Source organism: Dendronephthya gigantea, unplaced genomic scaffold (genome assembly GCF_004324835.1).
Source record: "Dendronephthya gigantea isolate DGI-Jeju-01 unplaced genomic scaffold, DenGig_1.0 000006F, whole genome shotgun sequence".
NCBI classification, from domain to species: domain Eukaryota; kingdom Metazoa; phylum Cnidaria; class Anthozoa; order Malacalcyonacea; family Nephtheidae; genus Dendronephthya; species Dendronephthya gigantea.
In genome coordinates this window covers 322,586-345,214 of record NW_021163016.1, presented here as the reverse complement: position 1 = coordinate 345,214, position 22,629 = coordinate 322,586, and the positions used below count along the sequence as shown (strand labels likewise).

General features: G+C 37.3%; 2 protein-coding genes across 2 annotated transcripts; both read left to right on the top strand.

Moving 5' to 3' along the window:
* The first annotated feature begins 8 nt into the window (after positions 1 to 8).
* LOC114516553 (GATOR complex protein WDR59-like) lies at positions 9 to 14,094 on the top strand. The gene is made up of 25 exons (XM_028536078.1): positions 9 to 146; positions 318 to 387; positions 1,002 to 1,051; positions 1,379 to 1,514; positions 1,790 to 1,875; positions 2,184 to 2,264; positions 2,424 to 2,458; positions 2,907 to 2,995; positions 3,237 to 3,353; positions 3,891 to 3,971; positions 4,297 to 4,450; positions 4,555 to 4,634; positions 5,518 to 5,727; positions 6,610 to 6,774; positions 7,010 to 7,105; positions 8,000 to 8,174; positions 8,935 to 8,998; positions 9,479 to 9,545; positions 10,300 to 10,400; positions 10,742 to 10,936; positions 11,663 to 11,795; positions 12,007 to 12,164; positions 12,245 to 12,390; positions 12,487 to 12,597; positions 13,241 to 14,094. Exons 2-25 carry the CDS (start codon positions 346 to 348, stop codon positions 13,381 to 13,383), a joined length of 2,715 nt encoding a protein of 904 aa, XP_028391879.1. The 5' UTR covers positions 9 to 146; positions 318 to 345; the 3' UTR covers positions 13,384 to 14,094.
* A 529-nt stretch (positions 14,095 to 14,623) lies between these two features.
* On the top strand, positions 14,624 to 22,549 carry LOC114516863 (vesicle-associated membrane protein/synaptobrevin-binding protein-like). The gene is given in 8 exon segments (XM_028536455.1): positions 14,624 to 14,779; positions 16,791 to 16,943; positions 17,124 to 17,227; positions 18,065 to 18,131; positions 18,134 to 18,144; positions 18,572 to 18,703; positions 19,385 to 19,447; positions 21,226 to 22,549. Coding segments are annotated over 8 exon segments (744 nt in total). The 5' UTR covers positions 14,624 to 14,721; the 3' UTR covers positions 21,382 to 22,549.
* Positions 22,550 to 22,629: the final 80 nt, after the last annotated feature.

Sequence of the window (22,629 nt, the reverse complement as noted above, 5' to 3'; positions counted from 1 at the left end):
CTGTCAAATCAGGATGACAATATGGCCACAATCTGAAAGACTGAAAGTAAGTTCCGTCCTGACGAGTGACGATGGCCCAACAAGGCGAAATTTCACACAAGAATTTTAGCAAGTCGGATAAAGACCAGTGGTAAAGACTAACCAAGGTGGGTAACGTAAGGATTGACGAATAGAAGCTTGGTGAAAGCCACTAGGTTGAGTAGGTTCCTAGGTTATACCATTTATAAATACGCTAATTACTGCTCCTAATTTTTTTAATTCTACATAAACGTTAATATGGTATCTAAATTTTTAAACCCACATGCATTGTATTTTAGATAAAAAACTGTTTTGGTTGTCACAAGAATGGCTCGGGAAATAGAAAGCTATTCCTTTACAGAATGGCCGGTGAGAGCAACTGAGCAAGCAGTATTGGAGGATTAACCTACATGTATTTCTAAAGCTAATAGCTTGAATGATATTGTATTTTTTCAAAAAAGAGTATGTGGGGTTGCCGGATTAATCTTTCTAGGCCTGGTCACAGCTCACAAAAATATGAATAATTTGTAGGTGGATCTCCCCTTCATGATCAGAGTATGATTAAAGCTCAGAGGAAGGGACCACCCTCTCTCCTCCAGAGGCTTTGAATGCAAATGCACTAGATGATAACATATAAACATGACCGCCGCTGAAATTAGAAACGGGGGCGGAAGAGGGGAGAGGACATCTTTCAATTTTTTTAGGCTAGGGTCAATTGCCCCTGTTGCCCCTTTGGTAATCCGGCATTGATTTCAAACAAATAACTGCAAAAGAACTGGTAATCTGATTAGGTTAAAGCTGTGCAGAATTAGCAGCACCAAATAGTTTTTCCTCGCATAGGATTGTGTTATTCATTAAGTTGCTTGACTTGATAGTCTAAATTTTCTGTCTACTACTATTAAAAAGCATTTACATGAGTGTGAACTAAATAAAAATGTGTCTTAATGAATATACCTGAACTTAACCTTTCCATCTCCTTGCAGGTGCAAGTTTTTGCAATTGATTATACAGGACATCTTGTAGCTTTACCTGGGTAAGTCATTATAATGCTCGTTAAGAAAAACTTCAAATGTTTAGCAAGCACACACCAACAATTTTTGTTGGTCGATTCATGTTTAGATTAATAGGACATGTCCATTCATCTAGAATCCAGATGGCCACATTTTGATGACATGCATTATTTAAGAATGCACTGACTAACATGTGTGAACTAAGCAAGTGTGCCGGGTGCATTTGTGATTTAGCACAAAATTGTTGGGAACTAAGAACCCTAGAGCTGATTTGGTTCGATTATGATATGTCCTTCTTCCTGAGTATTTGTTTTTTATCTAATTTACGTATTGTTACCAACTCTTTTTAGACGTGGTGGACTAGCTCTATATGACTTGACACAAGGTCATTCATGTATTGGTAAGATAACAAGGCAAAGTAAATGGGACTGCTTTGCCATCGAGTGGAATCCCCATCAAAGTCATCAAACTCACCTTGCCTCAACTGTGAGTAATATTTTGTCCACCCCAGTGATTTATTCTTCGAGTGTGCACCCCAGTGATGTATTTCCTAGTGTGCAGCCCACTCATGTATTCAATCTTAGGACTAGTATCCTAGTTTTGTTTATAATTACTTTAAAAGGTCTGTTGCTAAATATTCAATTCAATTGGATACTGTTCTGGCCCTTTCTCTCGTAGAAATCTTTAAACCTCATAGCTTATCTGTTGTACTTTGAAGCCTAAATTCTCAAACATTACTTTCTTATTGTGATCTTTATTAGTGCAACAAAAGGATTGAACTTTGGACCTGGGGAGATGGTAGGGGGAAAAAGTATCAAGAACTTCTTGCCCATACAAGAACTGTCGGGTAAATTCGAGTTCTGAAATATGTTTACCTAGGGTTATTTCAATTATCACTTTGGTTGTAGTGAATAATGTTTGCTGCAATCACTGGGCTACCTGTGGTATGATTAAATATCTCACATATAAACTGTGAAAATAGCCCCTGGCTAAGTGGCACCTGTTTAAGGCGTGCAATGTAAATGTATAGCATTTGCACGCCGATCTATTCTAAAAAGAGAGAGAGAGGCCTGTTGCGAGTTACGTTACCTAAAACGAGGCTAGTCAGTCTACCTGCCAAAATTTCAAAATTACATGTATATTTCTAAATTTCAGTTGCCTGAACTGGTCGAGATTTAATCCACGTCTCCTGGCGTCATGTTCTTCTGATAGTTATATTTATCTCTGGGATTTACGGTAGGCTCTTGTATCCTCTCGCTTATCAACCTTCCCTCGTTTTGATGCAGGCGGGGGTAGTTTGCAGGTTTGAACCAATTTGCAAGTTTCTCGCACCTATTACCAGCGCCATCCAGTAACACCTATCTGAACTGCTAAATTCATTTACTGTCATTTCAGAGATTGCAAGAAACCAAAGCCTCTTTCAACTGTTTGTAAGTAATGCTTGTCGAATTTCAATCGATTTGTAATCTATTGAATATTGTGATAAAGCTGCAGCTTCATATACGTGAGTCTTATAGACTATCATTTAGAAATGGAAGGGACTAGTTTCAGTTCCGAAATATCAAATACTCGAACCGTCTTGCCCTAGTAGCTCAGTTGGAAAAGCATTGGACTAGCAAACCAAAGGTCACGGGTTTGATTCCCACCGTGGTCAAGCTAATTTTTCAGCTTACCCGGTTGGTGACTCGGTGACTCAGAGCAGCTTCATCATCACAATATTCATTTCATATACCTGAGTCTTATGCACTTTTGTAATCTATCGTTAGTGGGAAGTGTCTGTTGATCTGATTCCGCTTATATATAGTTCGGGATTTTCACTTTGATATCTACAGTAAGAATTCAAAAAGTTGTTTACAATACGAGCTTTCCGTTTGCTAGCAGGAGCAAGCCATCTTAAGTGGAATTCACAGAACAATCATATGCTTGCCACAACCCATGATGGAGATGTTCGTATTTGGGATTTGAGGGTGCGTATTCCATACTTTATATTTCTTGTATGTTTCTGTTGTATTTCTTTGAAATAGTTCCAGTGTTTTAATTATTTGTGATATACTGGTATAATAAAATAATAGTTCATAATGACGTCAAACACGTCACATGAAATTTGATTGGCTCTGCAAAACTAACGAGCCAACATGTGACGTCAGGCTTTCCGCGTGTGACGTCATTATGAGAATGGTCATTGAACCTTTTACTCTTATATTTCAGAAAGGAAATGCGCCCGTTAGATATATTTCGGCTCATCTTTCGAAGATCAACGGCCTGGATTGGTCGCCTGTTGATGGCAACAAGTTAATAACATGCAGTCTTGATAAAACTGTTAAGGTAGCGTACAGCTGTTTTGGTACAAAACTACAATGTTGTTGAATGTATTGTTGCAAACAAGCTGTCAAGAAAATGTGTTTTCACAGCTTGCTCCACGTTTGTTGTAGCTGATTAAACTTGTTGCATGATTGTTAGACATTAGGAAGCTTAAGCAGCGACTACAAGTTCAAGATTCGTCATCTCCGCGCCGATAACATTGTTGCTACAAACTTGGCAACACAAGATTATAGCAATGTTGTTTGATGGATGCACCTTGTAACGAATCTGACGATTCAACAAGTTTGTTATGTTTGTTCCAACAAGTTGACCCATGCATGCTTATCCACAGTTTCAGGAATTAGCTACTTTCGGCGAAACTGAGCTCTGCGAATGACTGGGAAGAGTTCTCAGTGGTCCAGTACCAAAAAACCCCAAAATTTCCGAGAAAAATATTGCTGAAAGGCAAACATGTGTGTAATCAACAACTATGATTGGCGCCATTCAATTGACTCTAAGCGAATGTTACAATGTTATTGATGAGACGTCTGTGTTGTTTAGTTATGGGATATTTTTGAAGACACGCGTAATGCTAAAGCGATTTGTGACCATCGGGCTCCCGTATGGCGAGCAAAATACACAGTAAGTACAGAATATATTATAGTTATTTTCTGTTAGTTTAGAACGGGATAATAAATTATTATTGTATATAACATGTGTTCCGATTAGTCGAAGCCCGTGTTTGGATCAGACCATCACAAACGCGGAAATTAAATTGCTTTTTCAAATCAAACTTGAACACTATATTTTTGTTGTTATTTTATAAAGCAATTACTTAATGGTTTCCCGTGTTTGGATGGCCTGATCCAAACTTTTGGGAATGTTGCTTGAGTGTTTCGCGCGCTTTTCGCAACTCTTGGAACATTCCCGCGTGTTTGGATAAATTTAATAAGTTTCAAATTATTAGCCGCCTGGCAATGCTATTCTGACGGTGCCACTGTCAACAGCTTCACAAAGAGCAGTAAGTGTACCATCCCTATGGAATACCAACTTGAAAAACCCGTTCCAGACGTTTCACGGAAATTCGTCTATTCTAGAATTTCATTGGAGGTTTACCGAAGGTACGAAGTTTGAAATTCTGCACAAATGTTATGAATTACCACGGATGCAAGTTGTGCTAGGGGGCAAATAATGTGTTGTCACAAAGAATCTTGTTTTTCCAAAGGTGAAGATGGGTTCCAATTATTAACGTGGTCTAAAGATCAAGTGTTGAAGTTATGGAATCTTGATCCACTTCGTTGTCTGGTAAGTTATGACTTCTTGATTATGAAGAACGTAATTTTATTACTGTATACTCCAAAACGATTAAGACCATGTGCACACGGTAACGTTTCTCGTGCGTTTTCACATTCGTTTTCATGCCAAAACGGTTTCAAACACCGTCAATTTACAATGAGGCTTAGTTCAATAAAATTGAAGCTTATAAACATATCAGTTAAGCATGTATATATTCTCCTTGGATCGTGTGGACATGGCGTCTAAACAATAAAATAGACAGAAACAATTTGAGAACCCGGCCTCGAAAACGACGCTTGTGTGCACATAGCCTAAATTTACATATTCTCCAGCAAGGCTAATTTTTTTACCTCGAAAGGACGGAGAATTTCGGCTGTAAGCCTCTTATATCAAAAGGAAGTTAACACTTACACTCACATTACGCAATTTCCTAGAACGTTTAAGGAGATAACCCCCCCCCCTCCCCCCTATATTTACGTGCATTAAAATTCAGGCATTCTGATTAGCTTACCTGATAAACGTAGACACATTTGCCGTTAAGTTTGAAACGAAATCCCTCTTGGTCGTGAAGGATTCTTAGGATGTGAAGGTCTTCACACAATCCAACTTCGTCGGATCCAATTCACTTCTGATGGATGTTTTATAGTCTGTTGACTTAATTGCTATGTATGTGCGCAGCAAATCAACTTAAACCAACGCAGTACTCTTTTTTGAATAACTGACTTCATTCCATACCTCAGAAGTGAATTTGATCCAACAAAATTGGATCGTGTGAACAGACAGTAAGGCCGGTTAAGAAGAATTGTTTGTTCTAATCACGAGAAAGAGAACTGTGCAGAAATGGAAGATTCTCTCCTCAAGTTTATGTCCTACTTTTGCTTATGTATTCTAGCCGACTGCACCTCAAGAGACGCGCGAGGAACATCCTTTATTATCCCCCGAAGTACCGGAATTTAGGCCTAATTTATCAAGTGATGATGTTGGAATTGAAAGCAGTACAAGCAGTGACAGCCTCAACGTTCTTGCTCGTGGGAAACCTAATAACTTGGAAGGAGAGATCACGCAAGCTTGCAACACGATACACGATATTGTTTTGGAAGAGGTAAGTTGAAAAGTTTATAGTTTATGCCGGAGGTTGGTTGTATCAAACTCCGAATCACTTTAACCTTCATTTTTAAGTCGAAAGTTTCGAAGTTTCCATCACTCGAAAAACTATATCTCATATATATCATCACAATGTCCCTAAAACATAACAACGCTAATAGATCCTGTCGGCAGGCATATATAACGCGGGTATATTTTTCTGTTCGTTATTCAATTAACATGAGTTCCAAATATATGTGATACGTAGAGAATATTTACTTCGGGACATTTATAGACCTTAAACTTGGGGTTTTCGCCCAAAAATTACCCTGAGGAATAAATACCGAACCTCGACCTCCGTTACTTCCTATTGACCTGAAGATTCCGCCATTTGTGCTGCCAAAATTAGACAACGGACTGGGTACGAGTGGGTATGCAAAAATCGAATTCCCCACTCAAGCGTAGTATAGCATGACCCGTCCGGGGCTTAGCATTCGCTGAAAAATACCATGGACATGTGGTATAAAACGAATTCTATGATTGGACAAGTTTGTAATGAGGTATAATATTTATGGAAACACCGTCATATACACGGTGTATAAAAAACGAACCCGTTATTAAAATCAAGCTTTTGTTGGAATTTGAATGCTTTATTATTTTACCAAACTCACGGGTGCTTAAAGTGTAAAGCCAGGCGCTCAATTTGAATGCCTTAACCTAATGATACTATGCTATTTACCAGTGCATTAATCATGCTTTCCAAATCCAACAGAGACTTCATTTCAATAGCGGGTACTTTTTTATACACCCTGTAGGTATTACACACCCTTACACGTGGTATGCTACGCACGTACGGATGCATAGCAGTAATTTATCTATAGTTTCATAATCCTACTCGTAGGTTGATATCACGAACAGAAGCTGCACGATTTCCGTGAAAAGTGGCAGCAACAATCTCAAAATGAATATCACATTTCCCGAGCTCTACCCTGAGAACGCGATCCCGTCCTTTGAGATCACTGATGACACTCCAGTCGATTCGGCAACCAAGGTCAAAATAAGAGAGGTATATTTATTAACTTTTTCCTTTTTCTATTATTTCGCTTCATCAAATGTCATTCAGCACGAGTCACGTGAAGACCTTCGTCAAGAAGAAGTAGAAGTTACCCAGTAGCTAACTCTTCGTGGTAGTAACTGCCCGCCATTTTGTTTATTTGGCAAAATCATGTACCCCTCTCAACCAATCAGCATCCAGTTATAATCGTCTCTCGTCTCACTAATATACATATTATCATGTTTAGATCTTGCGGGAAAACGCACAGTCTTGTCTTATCAACAACGAACGTTGTTTAGAACGATGCTTGAACAGTTTGATCACATTTATGGAGGGCATAAAGGTTAGATTTCATGCATTTACAAAATAATTAAATAAACTCAATATATTTTTTGCATGAAATGCTTTTTACTGTTTTACTGTTTAGTTTAAAAGTATAGAATTATATAAAAGCATGTAATTCGAAGCGATATCTGAATAGACCTTCTGCATAATAACTTATCAAGCCGTGACACCTGCAGGGAATTCTTGTTTTGGTAGTCACGGCGAAAAATTCAAACTTCAAAATTTCCCGCCGTGACTACTAGGACCAGAATTCCCTGCAGGTGTCACAGCTTGTTACGCCATTATGCATAAGGTCTATCGCAGTGATGTGATTGGTTGGCGGAAAAAATCGGCACTAAAAAGTGGAAACGCTCCCTACTATTTATTTGACCCCGCGAATAAATTTGCCTAGTGGAAAACAGGCTTAATGCAGTTCCTTGGTAACTGACCTCCTACATCATTTAAAACGCGACAAATTTTTCGGCAATTCTACCAAATTAGCTAGTGTAACGAAAAATTTCTCACGTTCTAATATCACGCAAATTTCGGCTGGCTATGGTAATCAGTGGCGTAACTAGAACGATAATTGCGGGGTGAATATTCATATATCCAGTTCTGCCCTACGGATTTCTTTTGTAAGTGCAATAGTTGACAATAGAAATCCGTCGGGCAGAACTGAATATATGAATATTCACCCCCCCACCAATTATCGTTTCAGTTACGCCCCTGATGGTAATACCCCTCCTCCCTATAATATATGATGTTAAAAGGTTTGAGAAGTAGTCCAGATGTAATGCCTTTATTTCTGTACTCGATTCGTTATTGTTGACTGCACACAGAAATATTCCATCACATCAGCCACCTTGACATGTTCACGACACTGAAACCAGGCATTTGAATTTGTTTTATATAGGTCCACGATAACAGCGTCTCGTCCTCACAACTTCACCAGTATCCGTCTTCATACACTAGTATTGACGAACTTAACCCGTATCCTCCGTCATATTCTGGTATGGATGTACCTTTTAATAGCGAAGATCCTCGTGTCCCTTTTCCACAAATGTCTGGAGCAACGTTTAGTGCTAATGGTATGTCGCCCGTAAACAACCGGCAAAAATGAACTGTTTGAGAAAAATATTAATATTCCTCAAGCATTTAACGTTCAAAAAGCTTCCAAGTTCTTAGCCAAGTTTAAAATTATCGAAATGAACAATCTATTTTGTCATCGGGCTTCTGCGACCCCGTTTACATTACACCAAATTCGCATGGTCACGACGGCTGGATAGCGCTATCCCCCGGATAGCGATATTTCAACGGTGCAAAAATGCTGGCGAAAAGCGAAAAACTACAGCTTTAGAGACAACAATTATTAAAAATGCTATGCTTTAGTCAAAGTTATACCATATTCAACGGACAATTTTAGAGATATTGAAAAAAACACCTAAATCCAATGGATAGCGTTATCAACGTTTCGTACCATATTCAATTTTGAGGTCGTGACCATGTCGTAATTTTGATGTCGTGACCGGGTTTTTTATAAACACGGCCTGGTTGGTCCCTGTTCTTGGGTTTCATGTGACGTCATAATTCAAGTGGGGTCAACTCCAAAACGAGACACAGTAATCAGAGTGAGTTAATCGTTCACTGTATGTGTTGTCTTTCCGCTCGATGGCATATATGTGCAATTTCGTATCATTTGCTCACTCTAGTGCAGCATAAACGTCCAGACAATTGAGGTCTGACCCCCTCTCAAATCACAATGAAAACGCTTGGTGAAACCCACCAATAGAAAATTGCGGCCAATTACAATTTACATATTTATCTGGTGAACCATTTTCTGTATTCCAGGTTTACTCGTTTGTTTCAATCGGTCCTCAACATCCTTAAAAAGGAAAGGCGAGCAAACTCCAAGGTAGGAATTGAAATATTAATATCCGTGTTCTAAACGCTCACTCACGCTCAAAAAAACTCAATGACTGGGAGAACTGAATCACGTCGTAAATTCCAAGAGGGTATTTCCACTTAAAAAAGCTTGATTTTCAGTGTTTTACCTCGAATTCCTCCCTAAGAAAGTTGCTACTTTCAAATTGATCAGTAATAAAAAATTTCCATGGAATAAATATGACATGCAATTCTTCGTTGTTATGCAAAATCCGACATAAAAACCGTTGTATAATCGATGATATTAATTTCCTAACTGATTTTAAAGCTTCTGGTAACTCTCGTTTATCCGAAAAGGTTTTTTGATGGTCGTCAAGATGCCCTTTATTATAATGGGAAAAGTATATTTAAGGTTGTTGGCAAGCACGAGGGTAGAATATTATTACTTCCGTTTTGTCGTGACGTTACAATAAATATCATTATAGACATTCATTTTTCTTCTTTCATCAAGGTCTTTGTCTGCTTTTTTTGCACACAATCCTAGAAATTTGTCATTTTTTAATGCAGAGGCATTAAAGGTAAATATAGCTTTATTTCAGTTGAATGCATGACGGAGTTCGAATATGTAACTAGAGGTTACAGTCTCCGCGCGGAAAAGTCTAATTAAACTTGTTGAACTGGAATAACTGGAATCAAGCGCGTTGATTATATAGATTAATTAATAAGGCCCGTTTACACTTGCGATTTTTGCTGCGATTTTTGAGCGATTTTCTTCTTTTGATAGATGTGATCGAGTAATAAGTTACGAATGCTCTGATGTGTACTAGCTCCTATTTGTACATCCGTATAATTATAATTCATTCGTTCACATTTATCAACAGAAGAAAATCGCAGCAAAAATTGCAAGTGTAAACAGGCCTGTAGACAAACAACCAGCAGGCTTGTCTATAATTTTAAGATGTCGAAATAAGTCTCTAATCTCTCTATATGTATGAAACCAACCAACCACATGGTATTGTCTGGATGACTACCCACTACTGGCCGCTAGTGAACTCTAACTAGAACGTGAAACGATAACTCGGCCGCCATCTTTGCATGAGGTCAAATTAAGGGCCATCATTAAAGGTCCTAAGCCGAAAATGTTGTCTATTTTAGGCAGTTGTTATGTGAAATTAATTAACAAGAAAGTGTTTGAGTTTTGGAATTTATAAACACTATAGTAGAAGAAGTCTAGGTTGCACTCGCCGCTATTTTAATTGTAGTTCAGATTCAATTTTTACAGATTCGATTCTTCAAAATGACGGTGTCATTGATTAAAGTTTCTATTGCTAGACGGGTATAATGTCAAACAAAGATTCTCGTAAAGCTCTCGTTATTCTACGTGACGTGTCGTCGCTGATGACATTTGATCGTTCGCTTGGTCAAAGTTATACGTAAGTTCACAAAGTTCATAATGACTGATGTTCGTAAATCGTAATGTTTTTGTATTATTTAGTTTCTTTGTTTTTGCCTTAAGATCTTTACGCTGTTTTTTGCCTGTTCTCCTTCATCAGTTGTCTGTTTCATTTGTGGGTAAAAAATCATTTGTGGGTAAAAATACTTTACCGTCATCGTGTATAAAAATGCTTATGCCAAACATTTAGACGCTTGTGGATTCCAACACGGTGCTCAGGCATTCAAACTCAACTGAACAACAGGACCGGTCTGGCCGTTTTTACCATATAAAGGAAAGCGCCCTTTGTTGTTTATTCAGTTTTGTATTTTCGCTTTTCAGTATCCTCAGTGGTGCCGATCCTAAAGAAATATGCGAGCGAAACAGAAAGGCCGCTGCTGCGAGTGGCCGTGCCGATCTAGTTCAGACATGGTCAATTCTAGGCTTGATAATGGATCCTAAACTGAAACCATCGCCATCTGAATCAGAAACTCCATGGGCAAGTCATCCTTTTGGAAGGAAACTTCTTGATTCACTGTAAGATGAGTCCCTGCATGGCTGGGCCCGGTTGTATCAAGCCCGTTTAGCTTAAACGGTGGATAAGTCAAAATGAAATAACACTCTTACATCTCTCTTGAATGAGTCAACTTGAATTTTATTCACTAAATATGTAGTTGTAAACAGTATTTTTGTATTAGGGGTAAAAACATTTTGTTTGCTTCTTGAATGAAACGATAGACTTGCTTTCTATTTTGAACTTAACCACCGTTTAAGCTAAACGGGCTTGATACAACCAGCCCCTGATCTACAACGTGTTTAAAAAGAAACGAAATCGCCACTGTAACATGCCCTATATAATGGATGATATATTGAGTTTAACGATTTGGTATTTGGTCGTAGAAAAGATGACTTTTTTACCTTTCTAACAATATCCGGCTTTAAAAGTAACCAAATAATCGTGTGTTCAAAATTTCTGGTCGAAAGCCAAGTTCTTTCACGGCTTGGAATTTAATTATTTCTTCTCCTTATTTTACATCACTTTCTCATAAGAGTTTGCCTGATTTTTCAAGTCTGTTATGCACATGCTAACTGTTAATATACCACCTGACATAAATTTCGAAATTAAAAATGATTTCCAAACAGATGCCCAACACCATATGCATAAAAACTTTTTTATTGCTATTTCCTCAAACTTTTAGTAGGAATATTATTTCTACGAGATTTTACAGGCTGTTAAAATTTATCTGATATTTTCAACTACAGTTTGGATTACTATAACGGAATGCACGATATTCAGATGTTGGCAATGATCTCTTGTTTGCTTGAATATCAAAGTCTACCGGAAAGATTTATTGCTGATCTATCTACCACAAGTCCTGATGATAATCTTCAAAACGTAGTAAGTATTATAACCACCGTAAATGTCACTTAATTTTTTTTTAATTTATTTATTTGTAGTCGTGGTTGTTTATACGTACACGCACGATTCACGTACAATTATCAATCTCATCGTATAAAACATTAATCAAAATGGTTTGGGGAAATTAGGAAAATTGTGTAAAATAACTTTTTGTAAAAGAAATTTTTCCTCTTTTTCAAAAATTCAGCGAAACGCAAAGAATTTTGGGTTGCTTGAAGAGGAGTCGCCAAGTTTTGAGGAGGCTTTACCGAGCAGTCATTCCCCTTTCTACAGTCTTTCTCCTGATTTTACGATCATCAACTTTCCCGTCGAAGAAAAGCGAAAGCGTCACGAAAATAATTGCAGGTACTCATGCAGGTAGCCACTGTTTGTTGGTGTCTATTTTTGTTTGTTTTCAAACCACTGTTTGTTAATTATTTTTCAAGATTTATTCAAAAAGAAAAAAGACAATTATTCGACCATTATAAGTTATGTTACGCAGATCTTCTGTACAAGTGTGAATTAAGTAACAAAAGAAGCGAAGTTCTAAAGTTCGTCTCAAATCCTCCAAGACACGTGATTTGTGAAAAAGGTAACGTAAAATTAAACATTTAGGTTTTGAAGTGGTACACTTCTTGAATGCATCCTGTATATCACGATGTTCATAAGTTTTCCTTTTTCTTGACAGAGTTACAATTGAGGTGTCCGTCTGGTCATGGTAAATATTCCGGGTCGCGGTGTAAGATTTGTAAAACACAGGCCAGCATTCGTTGTGTCATTTGTCGTATCGCTGTGAAAGGTACATAGGATTAGTCTTGCATACAATGCTTATGATTCCCGCCAAAACGAATAACGTCATGCTAATCATGTTAGGGGCTGTTTACATGAGCCCGGTTACCCGAGATTCAACGAAGCGTGAGAGGACTTTGAGGTATTGAAATAAGTCTTTGTGACACCAAACAAGCACCTGCTATTGTTGTGATGATTATACGACTGCCAGGATCATGTTATCTGCTCATTTTATTACCTCAAAATCATCTCACGCTTCGTTGAATCTCGGGTAACCGGGCTCATGTAAACAGCCCCTTAGCCAATCAAGGGCTGCTTTGCCTGAGCTAAATACAATCAGCAAATGTTCGTTGCAAACATTAACATAAGACATCTTCACAAGTTTAACATAAGACATATAACAATGTTTTTAAATGTTTAAATGAGTTTAGACATCATCGGATGCCCTGAAAACGATAGACCAGACGTGCAAATTGAAAATTTGCTATTGAAATTTTGCCGAACCTTTCTAATTTCTGGGGTAATGGGGCAAATGCCTCTCCCGCACGACATCCCCATTCCCCCCCGTGCCTCTCACACACGACACGCCTATGGACTGCTCCATGATCTTGGCTTATTCGAACGGTTTTCAAATATAAAATTCTACGTTTTAGGCGCGTTTAACTTTTGCTTATCGTGTGGTCACGGTGGGCATACACTGCATATTATGAAATGGTTTGAAACAAAGGACGTGTGTGCAACAGGCTGTGGTTGTCATTGTCTGACTGAAAGCCAATTATCTGATAGTCTGCCTTAATGAAGAGAAATAATTGAAATAAGATCAATAAGGAAGAGCTTCACGCAATCATAAAACAACCAAAAGTGATTCTTCAAGCTCGTTACACTATACGGGATTCGCCTTAATTGTGACGACATCGAAATTAGTGATGTCAAAGCATGTTTTATCCCCAAAATTATGATAGCATGATTGCTTTAACATGATCTACCAAATGAAAACGTTCTGGGGACAGAGATACCGTAAAACAACCTAAACTGATCTCTTGACCATGTGAATTCGGTCCTGTGCATGTAAATAGGGTCTGTAACTGCATTTTCAAACAAGGCCGTCAATCCATGAGGGAAATTGGGTGACGATTTAAAATTAAAGGATTTTTTACGGAAATGGTCTTTTTACAGTCGTTTAACACGTTTTTACCACTTTTTGCTTACTGTATATTACCCTGACGTGAGCCAGGACGTGACATTCCCCCCGTCCCCCAGTATTGACGGCCACCTTTTGGGCATATTCACACAGTACGATGAATTCATATGGATGAATTACATGATTTTCATTCTGAATTTCTGATGATGATATCCTCGCTGTGGGGGGAGGGCATAAATAAGTATAAATGTTGATGAAGGCCGAAGGGGGTACTTTGGTAATCAGTTGCCTGATTTTAAAATAATATGCAAAATAATATGCTTTCGCGCTCGACAGATGATATTAGTGAAATTACACTCGGCAAAGACTGGCTTATAGAATACAAAAATGCTACTACATTGTCGTGAACCAAAGCAATCTTTACTTTTTATCAATGCTTTTTTTAAACAGGGGATTTACTGGGTGGGGGGCACCGCAAAATACTTAACTAGAGGGGCCAACATGGGGGCTAGGGGGGGGGGGGGGCTGGCAGTCTACATGTCAAAAGAGGTCCTGGTTTAGCGTCTGTGCGCGCTTTATTCGATCACATTGAAAGAATTAGAACATGTTAAAGCGAGATTCGACCGCTGATGTTTTGCATCAATACATGCACTTACTCTACTGCCCAGCCACTTCCCTGCCTTAATCTAACCACTTAAAACCAATCCACATTCGTATGTCGTATGAAGCGAGAGATGGATCTAAAAGATCTGCCGCAATATCCAATTAATCCGGTAATCCGTGACCTGATTGCAGTTGATTGCAAAATCAGCTACTCCTTCCAGAAATAAATAGATCAGTGTTTTGTACACTTACAATGATCGGAACGTGTCGAATTTCGTCGGGATATCTTCGGTGTATCGACGTGTAATGATTGTATCCGCCATTTTGAGAGACATTTAGGCCATTGTCTCGGAGTAAATAGAAATCGCAGAGAGATTCAATTAAAATATAATGTCGAAACTAGAGCAAGTACTACAGATTGATCCAGCTCATGAGTTGCATTTTAAAGGTATGTGGAACTTTAATAGAAATTTGAATTTTGTCGTTTCACTTCTTTGTTTGTCTCCACTAATTCTTCCATCCATCGAAGCCTCGAAGGATTATAAATAGGTTTTAATATTTTATAGTATTTGGGATTCAGTGCTTGAATTTAGGGCAACATACGAACGCACGAGTGTGTCCTTTCACTATGCTAGTTGTTCTTTCGCATCAATAGTAAACTGTTTACAAAATTTTGGCTAACATCATATCATAAGACACATGTAAAGTTGAAGTACTAGACTGCACAAACAGGACTAGACGTGAATGACATGGGCGAAAAATTAGTTTGAAGGCGGTGACAAATCCATTTATTTAATACCAGACAGAGACTTTGTATATAAAAAGAGGAAATGTGCCAATGTGGAAAGGGCAGCCAACCATTATGATTAAAATCATTTAAAACGCTAGGTCTTGTTTTGTCCTATTACTGGTAGATTAGTTCTGCTCTACCCGTAGATCACATACAATTGTCCAGTATCTAAGCAGATTTGATCCCCACATGTCTGATAAAATCATTGAAATTGGCACATGGGCCAAATTAAAGATTGTTAATGATAAAATATAAAATACAAAATGAAAAAGAAATTATTTTTCAATCAAAAGAAATTGACTGGCCACTCATACTTCCTAACATTCAGTCAGCTATGTTTTATTTAGTGTATCAGACTAATATTTGTATAATATATAATCTCTTTTGTTGATGAACATGTAAGCTGGGCATGCAATAGCAAATTTTGTTTCATTTTGCACATAATGTATTCAAAATATCTGATTGTTAGACTTCTGTCTGATTGTTAGACAAAAATTTGACTTGCTTTTTAAAAAGAAATTTTAATGTATAAAAGCATATTAAATCCCAGGCCCAGCTGCTACATTTTGGATAAGCATTTCAAAATTAATATTCTGGTATCAAGAATTAAGAACTTAAGTCTGTATTAACATGTGTTGTATTAACTATTGGTACTATTCCTAGGTTTCTAATAACAAATTACAACACTAAATATAGTATAGTAGCTCCATCAGGGCACAATGCAAACTGATGAGTCCGTTGAAGTAACTTTATGCATCTACTAATTGTCAATACTTTCCAGCTAATATGTTCCCTGATCAAATTAGTCTTTTGAGAATGACAAACAGAAAAACAGTTTTATGACAATGACAAACAGAAAAACAATTTTATGAGAATGGCAAAAGTTGTTTTTGCAATTCCAATTATTTTGTTACTGAAAGTAAAAAGGAAAATGGCTGTTTCATTTTCCGTGAAGTATAATTGCAGTAAATCGAAGTTAATGAGTTCATGGCAACCAGGTATATAATCCATTGTAATTATCGCTACTCTGGTTTTAATAAATGAAAGTAATCACCACTAAGTTAATCTTTGTGTGGTGATTACTTTCATTTATTAAAACCAGAGTAGCGATAATTACGATAGATAATTGCAGTAGTTCCTAGAAATGAAAAGTTTCTAATTTTGAAAAAAGGGAATTCCAGGTTTGAAGCAGTGGTGTAGTCAGCCTGAAGATTTGTCCTGCTGCGCTAATATTTTGGTGTTCATTGACTGTGAAAACAATGAATTTCTAAAGAATTTAATAATTCTAATGACTAGAAATTTGCATGGCATCACCAAATTGCCAGGCTGGTGTGGCCACTGCCCTGATACTGGTTTAAAGGCAAACCAAAGTTCATACATTTGCAGGAAGTGGACTTATTTGTCAAGAAAAATTATTATTGACACATGCTCTGGGCCAAAACTAGATGCTGTGGTTTACGTATTCATAGTCACATACCATGAAAATAATTGCTTTTAAATTAGACCTAAAATGAATATATGGATATACACACCTCATTTCAACTGTTAGGTTTATCTTGACATGAAGTTGTTTAAATTTGGTTTCTAAAGTGAAGTGTATTTGATATATTTATGCAGGTTGTAGCCTGTTACATATGTGTGTGTTATCGTTTGCTCTGTACTTTATTAGGTCCATTTACTGAAGTGGTTTCATCAACCATAAAACTTCACAATCCGACAGACAAGAAAGTATGTTTTAAAGTAAAAACTACAGCACCAAAGAAGTACTGTGTGCGACCTAACAGTGGAATTGTCGACCCAGAGATGACTGTTTCTGTAGCTGGTATGTTTTTCATGTTATTTTATAATTAACATTTTCGTTCAAAAATAGAAGGAAGAAATTATTCACTACTTCTGGTTCGCACGCCACTGCCCCCCCCCCCCCTGTGAGACTGCCTTGCTGAGCAAAAGTTTGTTGTCTGAAGTTTGACATGTGAATAGACTTTCTCTACCTTTCTTCCAGTGATGTTACAACCTCATGATTTTGATGCTAAGGAAAAGTCAAAACACAAGTTCATGGTGCAGTCGATGATTGCTGTTGGAAATACAGAAAACCTTGAGAACATAGTAAGAGAGTGGTTTCTTAGCTCTTGCGTTATTTGTTTTACAACGTGCGCATGCCTGAACTCACTGAACCCACATACACATTGAGTAATACGTGTACACATACCAGCCTTAATCTCACTACCCTACACACTTTATTGCGGTGGCACGGCCATGCCAATAAATGAGTGTAGTGTTACGGGGCTACCGGAACCCGTTGATATTGACTCGATAAGAACATCTTAGACGGGTTTTAGATGGTTATTGACCTATTGCATAATAAACAACAACTGAATTGGTCCAGGCAAATGTCAAATACAATATTTCTGCAATAACACAAAGTTAGTCAAGAAGTAATTCAAGGTTTCGTAATTCGTTGCGAAGAGCTTGCGGATTTCGTATCAATCAATATTACGCAGCCGTTGAAGATTTGATAAAGATTAGTTTAATGAAGATATTCAATTTTTCAGTCGTGTAAGTCTGTGTTCAGGCTTGTACTGATGTTTAAAACATGTTGAACGCAGTGCCAGGTTGTACCCGTTCTTCGAACCCGTGACCAATTCTACTAGGCAGCCTGTGTTCAAGTGACCTAGGTGCTAAAAAAGCCCGGATACCAGTGCTAGAACTCACAAACTCTGGATGCAGCTAAGCAAGTCATTGGGCAACGCGGATATGTCAAAAAAGCAGTCGCTAATATTTCTAATCCAGCTCTTCTTTGTCACTCGTATCTGACTTTGTTTACCAACTCGAGTGAAGTGCAGTGAAAGTATAAAAATGGTCGTGGGTCGAATCCATTTAATTAAAGGTCGTTGATAGTAAATACAAAATTGTTTTAATGACTTGTTTTTATCCTTTATTTAGTGGAAAGAGGCAAGTCCAGATCAAATAATGGACTCGAAACTAAAGTGTGTTTTTGATTTGGTGGATGAAAGAGCGCAGAGGTAATATTTCTAGTAACATGAAGTAATGGCATACAATAGTGCATTAGTTTGTGCCAGATTTCTCGAACGAAAGGCTTAGATACATTTTTAGAACTAATCTAGGAGAGGTCAAGCTATTTCCTAGAAAAGCCTGGCTTGCGAGGTTGGTTATTTCCCCGTGTTCTTGTTACGAGAAGTTGATGAAAGATGTCCCCGATACCTTAAACACAAAATCTTAATTGTTATCGCCAGCGTCGAATAAACGTGAATGTGTATTACTCTATTATTGAATAACACTGACTCACGCGAGTTTTCCTAAATGAGATGTCCTAAATGTCTTTACCACCAAGCTTCACATCGTGGAAATAGAATATTTAATAATTATTCGCCGAAGGCCAGGTGAATGTCGATGTTATGTATATGAACACGTTTTTTAATCCATATATAGATTCCATCAGTTAAAAAACCGATTGAGAAAAAAGAGATACCCACAAGTAACGAACCCGCCCCAGCAGAATCACATGAACCACAGAGTAATATAACGAGACAGCCAGATATAGAAAAACCAGCATCATCAAATGTAAGTACTTCTTTCATGTGCTCGCATATTCATGCGGTCGGTACCTACCTATAGAACGAGCTTTGCTATTGGTTGATGAGAACAATAAAACACAATTATGTATAGAAATTGATTTTTTAATGAACAAATTATAAACAACAATATTCTTAAAATTATAAACACTTTTCACTATTGTTACAAACGGTCAATCACAAAACTCCGTCATATTGGGCAGATACTTATTGAAGTTAATCAGTTCACGGCAACCAGGTATATAATCCATCGTAATTATCGCTACACTGGTTTTGATAAATGCATGAAAGTAACCATCACACAAAGATTAACTTCACGACCCAACGTTTCGACACTCCGGTCTAGTGTCTTCATACTTCATGACATTTATTCAACTTCAATATTTCGCTAAGGTCTAACACAAGAATGTTTTGCCACGCGTAACTCCAAATTATTTCAAGTCCCCGTTTGTTACACGGTGCAATTTTCTTACAACCTGCAATGCAATTCTACTTTTAAGAGATGTAAATTTTCGGAATTTTTGGACGTTTATAGGCTCCATGGACGTTTCTTACGCTCACATTTTGTAGATTCTTCACTAATTTACATCTTTTAAACGTAGAATTTGCAGCGTGTAACATGGGTAATTGGATGATTTTAATCATACTCGTATATTGAATTTCTTTTCAGACGAACGATAAAAACACAGAATCCGGAAATTTGAGGTTAAGAGGAGAAAATAAAGTTTCAAAGGTACGGAAAAAACATACTTCTTATTTTAAAGAATAAATTCCGGTCGAAAACTATCCGACTATTTGCCAATTTATTACACGAGTGTCAGTTGTTAGGATCCTAGGTAACTGCAAACCTTTCTCAAAAGGTTTTGTGCACAAGAGAAGTAGCCTCAAACTGATCAGCTTTATTAAGACTTTCAATTCATCAAATGAGGCCACTTGGTTTTGAAAAAAACCATTAAAAAACTAACTAATATCTTGAGTTTACAAGATGTTGTTTTTCGGAGCATATTTTTTCCTATATTTTATGAAATTATCTGCTGGTAAAGTTTTTGGACAAATTTTGGACAAAAATTTTGTCCAACACAACGTGCACAACCTGCTAGTAGTTTCAAGAGAGACCGGTGAAATTAGACCGCAAGGGGTTTAACTTTAAATATTTTTGGCCTACCTGCAAGAAATCAAATATAGGAGGCATGATTTGTTATAGTTCATAAAACCAGATCTGCTCAAATCTACTTAGACGCCCCGTTGTGGTCTCGATGTTTTAAATATTGAAATCAGGGGGGGCCGTTTTATGTGCATCTGACTAGTTCTAGTAAATAATTACCAGATCTGGTCACAGTGTATGGGTAAATTATCTTTAAAAAAAATTATTAGCAAAGCTCGTATAGGTTAGCTCATAGACAATCCAAAAGACATCTTTTGACATGATGAGACAAAGATGTCTTTGACATGATGAGACAAAGCTCGTATAGGTTAGCTCATAGACAATCCAAAAGACATCTTTTGACATCATGAGACAAAGATGTCTTTTGGATTGTCTATGGTTAGCTTCACAAGCCCCTCATTTCACAAGCAAGGTGTTTTATGATAAATGTTGATTATTTTCTGGAAGAGCTGGGGTGCTGTAACTAGTAATCAGTTAGTGTACCGGGAAATATAAATTTTATAGATGTTTGTGGTTTAGAATAAAAACACACAAGTATGATCCTACATTTTCCAGAATTGGCCCCAAGAGGTTCTTCTGTAAACAGTGATTGACTATCTAGGTTCCTAAATGGTTCTTATTTCTGTGTAAAAGAAAAAAAGATCCAGCTATGAGATAAAACTGCTCTTCTACAGTTAGCCCCAAGAGGTTCTTGTGTAAATGGTAGTTAAATATCTAGATTCTTAAATAGGTTTTTATTTCTGTGTAAAACAAATTTTCTAGGCTAAATAGGTTCTTGTTTATAGGATATATAAATTGCAAATTTGAGGGTAAGGGGTGGTTAATTTTTAGGATCTCTCGCTTGTGATTTTTTTCTGTTTCGCAAGATGTTTTGTTTCATTCACCAACCTCAAACGTACCCAGGATTTTTCCTTGTACATGGTTGGTGTTTCACGAACGCGGAATATACCTTTAATTTTATATTCATTTAAAAATATATACTACAAATTAAGGCCAACAGACGCATCTACACTCTAAATTTCGAAGTGTCCAAGAAACACCGAATAATTGTATATACACACAATTTTGGTGTAAATCAGTATATTACAGCCACAAAGTACAAATTTACCCGTCGAGGTGTATTATTACACCAATATTGTGTTTTCTCAACACCGGTTGAGTGTATAGCTAAAGTTAATCTTCTTTAGCGTAAATTTACGCCAAAAGTGGGTAAATAAACACCGTTCTTGTGTAATAAAGCACAACTTTGGTGTAAACATTATCGCTATAATATATTAAGCTTTAAATAGCGCGTAGACTAGATAGTCGTTCGAAATATAGGCGGGTAATTTTAGATTGTTTTTCAGGATGAAGGGATTCGTTCAAAACCTATAACAACAACACCTCCAGCGGAAGTACTTCAGTTGTTACAACCCGCTGACTCTGAGAACCAGTTCCCGCCTGTTGTCTACCTAATCCTTGCACTCATACTTGGGATTATCATAGGAAAATTTCTTTTGTAAAATATTAGAATGACGAAAGGACGATATTTGAACTTATGTTATATAAGAACACCAAATGAAATGACTTAATAGGAACTCTCTGAAAAGCAAATTTCTCCATCAAATGATAAATATTAAAATCAGTATGATTTTGTCCATGCAATTAAGGAAGTTGGCAATAATGCCCCCCTTCCCACTCTTAAAACAATATCTAAAACTAGGAAAATCTATCGGTACAGCTGGAAAAAAGCATCCAAAAGTTAGTAAAATTGAAATATTTGGTTGCGAAATATTGGAAAATGTGGAAGTTGACAAATTTTGTGTAATTAGGTATTTGATTTTTTGTCGTTTAATACGAGTTTGCACAAAATTTTTCAACCTGAGACGGGGGTGAAATTTTTGAAAATTTTTTGAAAATTTTCAAAATTTCGCGACCAAACTTTCCAATCTTTGGGATCATCTTCCTAGCTGTACTCATCCAAGGGGGATTTTTTTGGATATGTCAAACTAAAGACCTCCGCTATAGTTAGATTCAGTCCGGCGGTGTTGTCACGCCAATCCCATGATACATATTCCATGGTTGAAAAGCACTTACAATGCTTTTGGTTAGGACAAGTTTAGGGCTTTACCAACCAGGAGTTATGAAAAAATCCCCGAAAGAACTTGAGTGGGGAAATTTTTATTGCTAATTTCCTTGGATGGCAAATATTGCATGGCGTTTGAGCTTATTCCCTTTATTAGCTTCTAATTGTATTCATGTAAAAAAGCGCATGAAATATTATGTTGAAATATGTATAAGTACGTATGTTAAGGCCGTGTTACACGATGTGATTTTTCTGGGAACTTTCAATGGAATTATACTTTTAGGAGATGTAAATTCGTGAAGAGTCTTCAAATTTTAGTGTAAAAAACCTCCATGGATGGAGTGTAATAAACATAAAAGTTTCGTAGTTGCCAAATTTACATCTCTCAAAAGTAAAATAGCATTGCAAGTTGCAAGAAAAAATGCACCGCGTAACAAGTTCTTTACTGTATACACACAGTTAGTGGCAAATTACATTGGAGATATAACTCACCATTTCACATATTGTGGGACGTGTTTTAATGCCTCGTCTTCTCTCTGTACGATATAAGTCTCTAGACGGGTAATTTGTCTCTCAGGGTTCGTGAAAAAAGGCATGGAATCGGCAGGCATGTGAGGCCAGGCGCGCACAACGTGATTCTTTCGATCGATCAAAATTCTCGTGGCGGTGACTTAATGAAATGAAC

Coding starts and splice junctions, on each gene's coding strand:
- LOC114516553 (XM_028536078.1), top strand. CDS start 346: ATGGCTCGGGAAATAGAAAGCTATTCCTTTACAGAATGGCCG. Junction 7,106..7,999: donor CATTTATGGAGGGCATAAAG/GTTAGATTTCAT, acceptor TGTTTTATATAG/GTCCACGATAACAGCGTCTC. Junction 9,546..10,299: donor TTAATGCAGAGGCATTAAAG/GTAAATATAGCT, acceptor TTCTATTGCTAG/ACGGGTATAATGTCAAACAA.